General features: G+C 45.3%; 1 protein-coding gene across 3 annotated transcripts in view; it reads right to left on the minus strand.

Annotated features, from left to right (window-relative positions):
- Window positions 1-306: 306 nt before the first annotated feature.
- The window catches only part of BMAL1 (basic helix-loop-helix ARNT like 1), a 108,857-nt gene continuing 97,039 nt past the window's right edge, over window positions 307-12,124 (minus strand). For all 3 annotated transcript variants that reach the window (XM_052653275.1, XM_052653274.1, XM_052653276.1), the window contains 6 exons: window positions 11,564-11,714; window positions 10,696-10,784; window positions 9,089-9,197; window positions 6,038-6,131; window positions 1,844-1,946; window positions 307-900 (listed from right to left, as the gene is read on the minus strand). In XM_052653275.1, the coding sequence (XP_052509235.1) occupies window positions 740-900; window positions 1,844-1,946; window positions 6,038-6,131; window positions 9,089-9,197; window positions 10,696-10,784; window positions 11,564-11,714 (707 nt within the window). In that variant the 3' untranslated portion in view covers window positions 307-739. The remainder of the gene's footprint in view (window positions 901-1,843; window positions 1,947-6,037; window positions 6,132-9,088; window positions 9,198-10,695; window positions 10,785-11,563; window positions 11,715-12,124) is intronic.

Genomic DNA, 12,124 nt, shown 5'->3' on the forward strand with positions numbered 1-12,124 from the left:
GACTTGAAGTTTGTGTTTAAGCAGTAATATCTTTGTTCTCACAGAAACTAAAATTACAGTACAGCTAAACAAGTGACACAGGAAAATTATGTATGTCCTAGAATTTTTATGAAGACCAGAAAGGCACTGTAAATGTTTTTGGTGTGGATCATCCATAAACACCCACCCTGGAAAAATCAATGATCTAGCCCTATAGCATTTTTTCCTTAATTATGTGAAATGTGAACAATATTTATAGAACAAGGGAAACATTTATTAAAAATATTTAACTAATACATTATACTTTAACCCATATTTATAGTAAAGGATTCTTACAAGGAAGAATAAACGGTTTTATGATACAATTAGTATAAGAAATATCCACATGGGGAACTTCTTTGTAGTGTAAAAACACCATACATCTGAAATGACCATTTGCATATAAAAGCTACCAATGATGCTTCTGTGCACAATGATTAAAAAATTCAACACAAACAGAATCCAAAATATACAATTAATGCAAGCTATCCACAGCTAGCCCAATAATCAATGATGAGGAAACACTGGAGCAGGCTTTAGTTCCACTTTTTCTGAAGTTACACATAGTTAAGATTGACTTGTATCAATGGCTCTGAGATGGCTTTTATGAAGACAGTACATAAAAGCTGTTCTCTCCTTATCCAGTAAGCTTCACAGACTGTATAACTCCATCAGTAATGCACTTTGATACTGTAGCTGTCGCCAAAGCAACATATAGTGTTTACAGCGGCCATGGCAAGTCACTGAAGTCAACAGGGCCACCAAGTCCAGCATCTGCTTCCAAGAGGCTCATTATGACAGCCATTGCTGCTTCATCATTACTGGGACTGCTTGAGCCTTGATCGTTGTCTATCATGTCTATGCCTATGTGAGGGTTTTCACCTGTGGGAGGAGATCAAGACTGGTGAGTGATACTTTAGTAAGTGGCTAACTTTAGTAAGCAGTTCCTAACTACACTTTTAATAAGAAAGTTAAACTTAACAGTAGGGCAAGAAAGCTGCTTTGCCATTTTTAAAAAAAATATTCATGTTTTTCAGCTGAAAGACCCAACTTTTTAAGAAGGAACTACTTAAACTCAATAAAAATTAAAAGTATGAGCTGACCTCATTTTAATATTCTGATATAACCAGTTATAAGGAGAGAATTATAGAAGGAAACCATGCAGGAGACCCTGGGTCAGGAAGATCCGCTGCAGAAGGGATAGGCTGCCCACTCCAGTATTCCTGGCCTTCCCTTGTGACTGAGCAGGTAAAGAATCTGCCTGCAATGCAGGAGACCTGAGTTCAATCCCTGGGTTGGGAAGGTCCCCAGGAGAAGGGAAAGGCTACCCACTCCAGTATTCTGGCCTAGAGAATTCCATGGACTGTATAGTCCGCAAAGAGTCGGACACAACTGAATGACTTTCACTTTCAGAGATTAGAGGGAAAAGATCTAGAAAGAGAGGTAGAGAAAAAGATGGGTTGAGTGGGAGAAGCAAACTCTTCATTGCTTAGTTTCTGTCAATACCCTCTGAAATGCTTTTTGATCACCCTTTCAGAGGTTCTGTCTGAATCTGCATGAGCTCTCCCTCTGAAGATATGTTCCACACATTGGGAGAAAGCCTGTGTCCAGGCTGCCGGAAACCCCTCTTGAATTCTAGAGACACCCCCACCAGAACCCAACCATTAAACTTAACTTTGAAGTAAAGATTTAAATACGTTTTAAACCTTTACTTTGTTCTTAACAAGTTTACCTAGAACTGATTTGTACATTTAGTTCTTACAACTGATGTCATGCCAGATGTTTTCTGCATGCTCACTGCAATAGAAATAATAATGCTACTTACCAAGAATAGAAGAGCTATCAGAATATGGATAACCTGGGTTCTCCTGAGCCTGCCCTGGTAGTAGGCCACTGGAAGGAATGTCTGGAGTCCCTCCATTTAAAATCTACAAACAAAAGTGAAGTTTTCATGTCATCAACAGTTTCAATCGGTATTTTACACAGTGTCACTAAGAAAATGAATTGTGTTGAAAAGAGGAAGGTGAGGAGAAAAAGCTTCAGGTGGCTTCGGTTTCTTATTGAATGATTTCATACCAGAGACTGTTAGGAATGGTCACAGTAAGGAGAAAACCTCTCCCCCACACTAGTATTCTCTACTCGATTCAGCCCACACAAGCAATTTAAAGGCTGAATAAAATCCCTAGAGCACTCATTACCTTGGACTAAATCCCAATGAACTCAGGTGGGCAGGGCCCCTCCCCTGTTAGGGAGTAAGATCCCTTATAGCAACAGATGCTGCTGAAGAATCAGTAAGAAAGGGTGGTTATACTGGGAAGAGACACAGCTCTGAGGAATCACAAATGAACAACAGAACACTAGAAGTAGATGATCATTAGTTGTCCCACAGGGGCCAACATTAGTAACCAGTGGCTTAAGCTCAGAGAGGCTACTGAGAAATACTGAATATTACTTGAATATTACTACCACTCCTCAGTAGAAGAACTCTGTCTTCCCTCAACTGTCTACCCCCTCCACCCTCCCATGACCGATTCTCACAGAAAAGCGCCTCTCAGAGGTATCTGGATGTGGGTGAGGAAACTGGTAGCAGCTAGATTTCAGGAGAGGCAGCGATTTCAGGCCTTGCCAGTAGGTGGCATTACAACTTTATCTCCACAGTTCAACTTTCTGAAAAAGTGTTAAAAACCTTTACACTCTAAAAATGATTAAGGACTCCAAAGAACTTTTGTTTATATAGGCTATATTTATCAGTATTACTACATCTGAAGTTAAAACCACTAAAAGTTACAGTAAACTTTCTACACATGAACATGAATAGCATTTTAATGAAAAAAATGATTTTCTAAAATAAAAGTTGGAAGTATTTTATATATATATATATACACACACACATATATTTTGCAAGTTGAATGTCTAGCCTAACAGAATTTAATTGGATTCTCACTTGCTTCTCCATTCAGTCTGTTTAGGTATGCTGTCTCAAGTACATAGCTGAAGAAAATCTGACCTCTCATAAACAGGCAGTTGGAAAAAGGAAGCACTTTAATGGCCTTTTCAAATAACCGTGGTATTCCTCTTTGATATTACATCAGAACCCAGCAGGTGGAGGTTTCTTAAAAGATAAGGCACAGTGTGGAATCTGAAACCATATCAATGAAATTTTGGTACTCTGTAAAAATCCACTGGTGTATATTAGTATTTAGGATGGATCTTTTTTACCTTCACACAATTCTGAAATATATTGGCCATTTGGAAAATACTGGCTTACTGAGTTATGCAGATTTTCCAGATGTTGACACACTTCATTGTATAACGTTAAAACATCACCACTGTTAATATTACCTATGATCAGAAATATCTTAAGCTTTGGCAAGCAGTCAAGCTCAAAGCAGCAGACACAAGTTTTCTCCCAAATTCTAACTTTTGCTTGAAAGCTAAAATGTTCTCACTGGTAAGGTGTTTTTCCTTGAAGCTGCAGGTTCACTCATTTTCAAGAAAATGTATGCTAAATACCCAAGTCTGAAAAACCATAGTTTGCGATAGTAAAAATGGTGTCCTATGAAAAAAGTGATTGATTGGTTCAGTTTAAAACTTACACCGTTGCACAAGCGCTTTTTCTTGATTCAACCATCATACTTTGTATGCAGCATAAGTGCTTTAAGCACATGTCTCATTCTGTAACTATTAAAAAGATTTACTCAAGGATTTTATAAAATTATTTTACTGCTTTATTAAGGACATTCTTAAATGAAACTGGCTTTTAAATTTATTGTTTTTTTATTGCGGGTATATGGTGGTGAAATACAGTGACTGTCAGTACAGTTTGGTGCCACAGGCTTAATTTCTTTTGCAAAAGCACCAGCAGTTTTATCCAACATTGCTTTTGCACTGTCAGTTCACATAACAGCACAATCAGAAAAAACTTTTAGCATTGTTACGAAAATACTTTTGACCACACAGACCCCTGAAAAGATTCCCCCTCCCTTACCCCAACCAGAAGACCATAGATGATGTTTAGGAAACTTTGGCTTTATCTGACCCTGCCCTGGTGCCTCTGGAGGTCCAGAATCTCCTGGAATCTGAGGCTCACTAACCTTACCCCTTTTAACTTGACCATAATTAAAACAACTGGCAGGCCAGATGACTCATTTTTGGACCTGCCCAGTCTGAAAGTGACTGGGAAGTGTTGGAAGCCCGGGCCCACCTTTAGTCTCGTGGCTTTGGTATATAGCTAACGCTGTCTTTTAAAACTCTGTCTTGTTTAGATGCCCTTCTTATCAGTTCTGCTGCTGCTGACTCAGAATACATTCAGAATTCCTTCTCAGATCCACTTTTATAAGTCCAAAGGAAAAGAAACATTTTCCGTGAACGCCTCAAAAATACTTGGGCTCTGTGATGCACAGTATACTTTCAGATCTCTGGCAGTTGTTGGTATGAAGAGAATCAGAAGTCAAGACACCTGAATTTAGTTTGGGGCCATACTTATTAAATTCTGGGCTAGTCATATACCATTTGGTAGCCTGGATTTTGCCACCTATGAGGTTGTGAGGATAAAATGAGAGATTGTATATGAAAGTTCTCTGAGTAATATTTAAGCACTGAAGTGATGACCTTCCAAAATAGAATAGTGGGATTCTTGGTAATACCAGAAAGTCAAGTGCCTAAAAGTTGAATTGAGACCCAGAGAAAAGGATACCACACTAAGATGGTGGATCCAGTATGGAAGAAGGACCTAGCAGTGTAACGAAACATGGCTAAGAGCTCAGCCTATGAGCAGTGGCAGGGGCTGTGCCCAGGCCAGACTTCATCTGTGGATGCAATACTCAAGTCAGTACCAACCAGGCACTTCCATGTATATTCTCTCATAACAGGACTTCATGTGCAAAGATGCTGGCTGCCCTAGCCTAATGTTAGCCTCATTATAGAGAAATCAAGGGCTTAAAAAATTATACAAGGCCACACACCAGTGCATGGCAAAGGCAGGCTTCAAACCCAGGTCTCTCTTCCAAATGTGCTCTTCCCCATTAATGGCTTTCAAACCTCTTTCCAAATAAAAATTGTTATGGAAGACTCACACATCATAAAACAGAAATAAAGCTACCCTGGTAGAAGCAGGAGTCCTGACCTTATCTTTCTCATCAGCTGGCCCCCTTCCAAGCCCCACCCTACCTAGCAGCACCACAGCTCCTGGTAACCTGAGCCTCTGAGAGGCCAAGTTTTGAAAACCCATGCCCTGCTTTTGATACAATTTGTGCCTCAGCAGTCCAATCTGGGTAAATTCTTTCTTTGTGTCTGTTTTGGGAGATAGGGGAAGGAAGACTTTATGTCTCAAGATGCTGGCCTCTGGGTCATCCTAACCTGTTAACATCAGACACTATAAATAGATTTATGATTTACAATTAACATTGGCCTAGGCTTGCAAACTCTCAGCTCCAAAAATGAAAACAGATTACTGGTTTCTGAGACTATTTATAATGTAGTCTTCTGGTCAGTTCTTCATTAGGGCTGGCAACAGATGAACTACTTGTACTTAATGCTGTCCCATCAGAGAAAGCCAGACAGATCCCTAAGTATTCTGCAGCTGCACAGGCATGACTTGCCTTCCAAAGCACCACTGGCATCACTGTTTCCAGGGCGTGCACTAGACACTAATGATACTTTCTCCCTCGGAGACTCCTGGCAGAGAACTAGGTAATTTTACATACCCGTGAATCCTTCCTTCACGGGGGCTCTTGAATTCCTCCTTCCATGCAATGGACTAACAGCTCTCCAATCCTTACAACGATCTCTTTCTGCCTGCCTCTGCTCACATGGGATAAACCCTCTAAGGATGTCAGCAAGCCTCCCTGGTCCACTGGTGTGTTTTGTACCTCACCTAACACAGATGCATTTACTTCAAGGAGGAAAAAAGGGCCCTACTTGTTTCAGCAACCACAATTACATACTCCCAGTATTTCAGAACTTGGGCAAGAGCTCTCTACATGAAGAAGGGCCTTAGTCTAAGAGTCATCAGCCCTACCTTCTTGCCTCCTGGAGAAGAGGCATCAGGGGGAGGTGTACTTGTGATGTTCAATGGGCTGGAGCCACAGCTGGAAGGCGATGACCCTCTTATCCTGTCAGAGAAAAGAGGAGTTAGTTACATTGCCTTTCCTTTTTTTCCAGTGCAGTGTGTGTGTGTGTTGAGGGATGGGGGTGAGAAGATCTAGAATAGGGATTTGGCAAGCCTTCAGTAAAGGATAGGAGAGTAATTATTTTAGGCTCTGTAGGCTATATGGCCTCTGTCACAACTACTGAACTCTGCCACTATAACTGGGGAAAAAAAAGCCAAGACCATATGCAAACGAATGGGCGTAGCTGTGTTCCAATAAAGCTTTATTTACAGGTGATAAGCTGGATTTATCCCATTGGCACCTGATCTAGAAAATCCTGGAGGCAAGCTTCTTACTGACAAACCCCTATGATTAAGGTTTGGATTTCAGGTTTGTGAATTTCAAGTAGGTGGCCAGTTTCCTCGCAGCCAGATCTCAGAGTGGACTGGCAAAACTTTAGAAGTCCAACTTTTGTCTCTGATAGATGGACTAGACTCCACAGCAAATGATTTATCCTCTAATCTACAAACACTGCTTAGCTAGTGAATACTCAGGAGATGGAGGGCGCTGGGGCAGCTCAGCCACGCCTAGAAACTAGCCTTACAGTCGCAGTCGTCATCGCCTAAGGAAACAGGTGATGAAAAACGGGTTCAAGCCCTTCTCAGCTAGCTTATTTCTCAGCATAGTAGGTTTACAGAGGGAAACCCTTAGAACTATAAATCCACATAAACCCTTGTCAAGCTGAAGAATCTCAGTAAGGGAGACCTTGGCCTAGCACCACAGCTAGAGTCTGACCTGAATGGCAGCTGTGTGACTACCAGGCTCTTGGCACCTGCGTGGATGGATAAATGCAGCTGCTGGGTGACCCTGGTCTCCACTGCCCAGGAGACTTTTGGCTCTTGGCTGTACTGCCTAGTTCTGTAATTTCTGAGTAAACAAGATCTCTCTCTCTCTCTCTTCCCTGGACCATAAGCTCCTCAAAGGCAGGATACAACTATACACCAGGTATTCTTCACTCACATGGATGACTACTAATTGCGTATTGAAAAAATTATTCAATGTCTCCTACTTTTCCCCACCTACACCTGTGGAACCACTACTGCCCCAGTTTCCCTATCTTGGAATTGCCTTTTCATCATTACTTACTTCATCTTCAATATCTAGTCCTTAAATTACTGACTTCTCTTTTGGACACAATGATCACTCTAGAGTGGGCCTCATTTTGAGTCGTTAAGCATGCTCACCTTCATCTCTTCCTATTCCAATCCAACTCTGAGGCTTATTAACATAGATTGCTCAGGACTCTACAATGCACAGCGTCTTCACATTTTCTTCCAGTCTCAACTTCTCAGCATCATTTCTTAGAATTCTTAGCAATCTCCCATCACAACTCTGGTTCTTTCCTACAAAGAAGCTGCCCAGGCACGTGGCCTGCCTTTTTTTTTTTTTAATCCTGAATATGCCACTCACATGCCCACTCGAGTGCATGGCTGTCTTTTCTGGAAGGAATGCACAGTTCAGTTCAGTCGTGTCTGACTCTTTGTGACCCCGTGAATTGCAGCACGCCAGGCCTCCCTATCCATCACCAACTCCGGGAGTTCACTCAAACTCACGTCCATCGAGTCGGTGATACCATCCAGCCATCTCATCCTCTGTCGTCCCCTTCTCCTCCTGCCCCCAATCCCTCCCAGCATCAGAGTCTTTTCCAATGAGTCAACTCTTCGCATGAAGTGGCCAAACACCTTAATCACAAAACTCAGCTAAAGCCAAGTTCAAACCCTTCCTCGTTTGCTTCTGCCCAAGGAATCTTCGTTTTTGCTTTTATCATGAAGAAAATAGAATTCGCGAAGATTCAAGGGCTGTTTTATACTATTCTTGGATGGTTTCAAGCAAAGCACTGGATATGCACACAGTGGCTGATCAGCACCACATTATCTCTGCACACCACCCCACCCACCTCTCCTTCCTGAAACAGACTGAAGCAGCTACATCCATCCTTCCTGAAGGGCTGCAACAGAACTGTGCTACCCACTGGGATAAGAGCCCCTCTGCGGCCAATTAGAAAACAAGGCCAGCTTCCAGTTCTCCTCAGAGGATCAATCCAGTGGCAGCAGGGATCCTCTGATTATGTCCCATTAAGTGTGCATTCCCAAGGACCTGGTTTCCACCCTCTCCTTCTCTAAATTCAAATGGACTGATAATTACTGCTTCCCACTCTGACTGCTCTTAAAGACTTAGATGTAATTAACAATTTTTGAGCACTCACCACATGTCAGTTTCTGTCGCTACATGACACCACATGTCAGTTCTAGGAACTTTCCTGAGTTCTCTCACAGTCCTAGAGCAATCTGGGGGAGACAGATAATTGCCTTCCTTTTATGGTTTAAATCAACAGAGTCCAAGAAGTTGAGTGACTCTCCTAAACAGAGGCCCAGGACTCAAACTCAGGTAAACTACTTTCTCTTTCATATGGAAAAGAAGGCCCACCCACACAAGTTTCTATTATGAGCTGATTAGCTTGGCCTCTTACTAATTCTAGGCAGCTTTTTGACCGGAAGTGTCAGGCCCAGATCATGGCAGTTCAGGGCTCTGTTTCTGCAGCTCTGTGATATTAGTGCTCATCTATCTGCTGGAAAGCTCCTTGGGTGGTACACAAAGTAATAAAGTTGAGCCTCCTAGAGTTCCCTTTAGCTCTGACCTGTTCGGGTTTAGCCTTTTTAAAGGCACTACTTCTTAATCCCGACACTACTGACATTTTGGACTGAAAAATTCTCTCTCAGGGGTCAGGGGTTGGGAGGGCTGTCCTGCGTCCTGTAGAATGTTTAGCAAGCACCATCCCTGTCCTCTCTCCCCTGGATGTTTAGCAGTAATCTCCCACTCAGCTGTGACAACCAAAAACCATCTCCAGATCATCCCGGGGGGGGGCAAAATACCGCAGCATGGAAAACACTGGTTTAAGGGAACAGTTAGGTGTTACTTGCCTGTGGATTTCCATGATTTCCTCAGCAATCATTCGACCTATTTTTCCTGCCCCAGCCCTGGTTCCCCCTGGAATCCCTGGAACAGTGGGGTGGATCCTCTTCGGGCCACCTACAACAGAGGAATCTGAGAGTCGGAAAGGGGAAAACCGAGGGAGAAGACCCTATTTCGTGTTGAATTAAAACAAGTTCTTCCCATGATCCACTGAAGTTCAACCTTAGGGTTGTGCCTGAAGGACACTAGAGCCATGGCTTTTCAGAAAAGGGCATTCCAGCAGGAAAAAGCTCACGTTTCCTTCCAGGATCAGACATGTTGATATATAGCCTCTACTTACTCATGCACGCCACATACATTTACTGAACACGACTGTGCTGCAGGCCAGGGGCACAGAGATAAAGTCGGCATCCCTGCCCTCAAGGAGCTCACAGTCTAAGAGGGAGACACGTAAGACAGACAAGGGCTGGAGCACACTGTGATAACTTTGACAGGGTGGCACCAGGCATTCAGGGGGGCCAGGTGCAATTTCCTGGAAGAGATTAACTGAGCTGAGTCTTGTGAGAGGAGTACAAATCAGGGTGGCAGAGAGGAAAGGAAGGGAAAGCATTCCAGGCACAGCCACCAGTGTACACAAGAGCACTGAAGAGGGCACAGCTTGGGAGACGACACCAAGAAACTCAGTGCGGTGATGACGGAGTGAGCGAGCGATGAAACGGAGAAGCAGATACCGGTCAGACCAGGAAGGGCCCTGGATGCCACCCTAACAGATCTGAGCCGTACCCACGGGGGATAACCAAAGGACTGCCTCAGATGGGGGTTACTGAGAAGTTCAGAGGAGCTGCATAGGAGCGAGCTGTAGTGGAGGACGGGGGCGCAGAGTGGGGAGTGTGAGACTAGGGCTGGGAAATTACCTGCAATAATCCAGGCACCAGATGGGGAAGGTGGTGATGGGGAGGTTTAAAGATAGAAGGGGCAGGATTTCATGTTTCCATATAATGGGAGAGCAGTAGGAGTCATGGCTTCTGGCTTAACCAACCAGGTTGGGGATGGGGGGCTGCTGTTGCACCGAAAACCGACGTGGACATGCTGAGTTATAGGTGCCTCCTTTGGGACTCCAGGAGGCAGCTGGAGGAACAGACCTGGAGGGACCGGATGTAGGATTCATCGATGAAGAGATGGGGACTGAAGCCATGCAAGCAGAGGCAGGCCCAGGAAGGAGTCAGGTGCCTGGGGCGGCGGCCTGGCACAGCTCACCCCGCGGTGCTGGTGACACCCCCCTCCCACCTCAGGAGCCAGTGGCCGTGACGGAAGAGCCCTTCACATCACAGCTGCTGGGCAACACAGTGGGAGGAAAGCGCACACAGCCAGGAGCCGGCCACTTCATGGGCTTCCAGGGTCCAGGCAGCCTCAGGAAAGGCAAAACCAAGTTTCCAGCATTTCAAGCTCAACAGAGAAAGTGAGATGACAGCATCCTTAGTGATCACTCCCGCGAGGGCCCCCCCTTGTTCCACAGAATATGGTGGCTGGGGACCCCAAACACTGGGGGCAGGGGGTGGTGGTCACAAGCAGCTCCTCACGGGCAAGCCCCAGCGCCCCGGTGGCACATAGTTACCTTCTCCAGAGGGCAGCATGCTGTCCATGCTGTGGGGGGATGCTGTGAGCTGCGGGAAGCTGGGGTCCCCGCCTTCCAGGACGTTGGCTCTGTGAACATCCCAGCAACAAGGAAACGTGAGTCAGGCCCGCCCAGAACTGTGCACCTTTCACCTTGGCCAAGGTGTCCGGTGTCCACTCTGGACCTGGACAGGCCAGAAAATGAAGTGTCTGAGCGGCTCAGTGCATCTCCTCGCTGTCAGAGGACACGGCAGACAGCGTCCGGGGCTCTGGCCTTCCTAGGGCACGCGGGGTGCAGTCCCGCGGGGGTGGTGATGCAGCGGCCACGGCCGCTGCCACGAGGCTCCTCTCCAGGCGGCCAGCAGGGCACCGACTGCAGCCCCTCAGTCAGCTCTACCTACGGGTGGGGGGTTGCACATCACCAGGAAGGAGATGCGGGGAGCAGCCGGCAGAGAGGGGCCTTCCCTTCCCTGCTCGCCCAGCAGCTGGCAGCCTTTGAGGCGGCATTCCGCAGCGGTGAGTGCTCAGGCCACCAGCCTGGGGGGCACATATCCCCATCCCTCCTCCGCCAAGGCCCGTATGGGTTGATGAGCCTTTGAACTCAAAGGCTGGCTGCTTTGTCGGAAAGGAAAGGCTGCTGTCTCCGAGAGCCTTTCCAGCAGCTGGGGGCCTGAGAGTTCTGAGTACCGAAGCGTGTCCTTTGTTAGCCACCTTCTGGCTTCTGCCAGTCCTGAGGCTTCACAGGATATTAGCAAGATGACAGTAAAGGATGGGATACTGGCTGTTGCCTGTACCGCCTTTCCCAGGTAAGGGGCCCAAGGCATTCCTCCTTGAAGCAAGGGAGCTTCTGAAATAGGAAAGACACTTACAAAACAACGGTGTTCGTGGAGACAATGTATTCTACTTCCTTGGTCCAAGGGTTCATGAAACTGAACCACCGACTCCGCAGTGTGATGAAAGAACCATCTTTGATTTTAAACTTGTAGCAATTAGTGGTAATCTTTTCTCTTGTCTGTAAAACTGAAAATATAAAGAAACCAGGAGCATTGCTGTTTCCTCAGAACAATGCATTAAACTAACCAAATACTAAATGCGCTCAGGCTTCAAGGCCACCCTATCTTTAATAAGCCATGGGAGGTGGCACCTCAAAGAGGGTGTTTCTGAGGGCCTGATTTCTGAGCCTTCCAGTTGGGTTGTGAACCTGTCACTATTCAGAGTGTATGAAATAAAGGAAATAACAGTGCATTCTAGACATCTAGCTGGATTCATCTATGAAGTGAATGCCACACAAGAAGGCTCAGTCCACAGGGACCATGTAATCTCCCCATCATAAAGCCCGAGGACATCCGGATTCAGACAGCATCTCACCCATGGAAACCTCATTCTTTCATGTAACAAACATGTAGCAAGTATGCTTCATGTGCCAAGTA

Source organism: Budorcas taxicolor, chromosome 15, assembly GCF_023091745.1.
Source record: "Budorcas taxicolor isolate Tak-1 chromosome 15, Takin1.1, whole genome shotgun sequence".
Lineage (NCBI taxonomy): Eukaryota > Metazoa > Chordata > Mammalia > Artiodactyla > Bovidae > Budorcas > Budorcas taxicolor.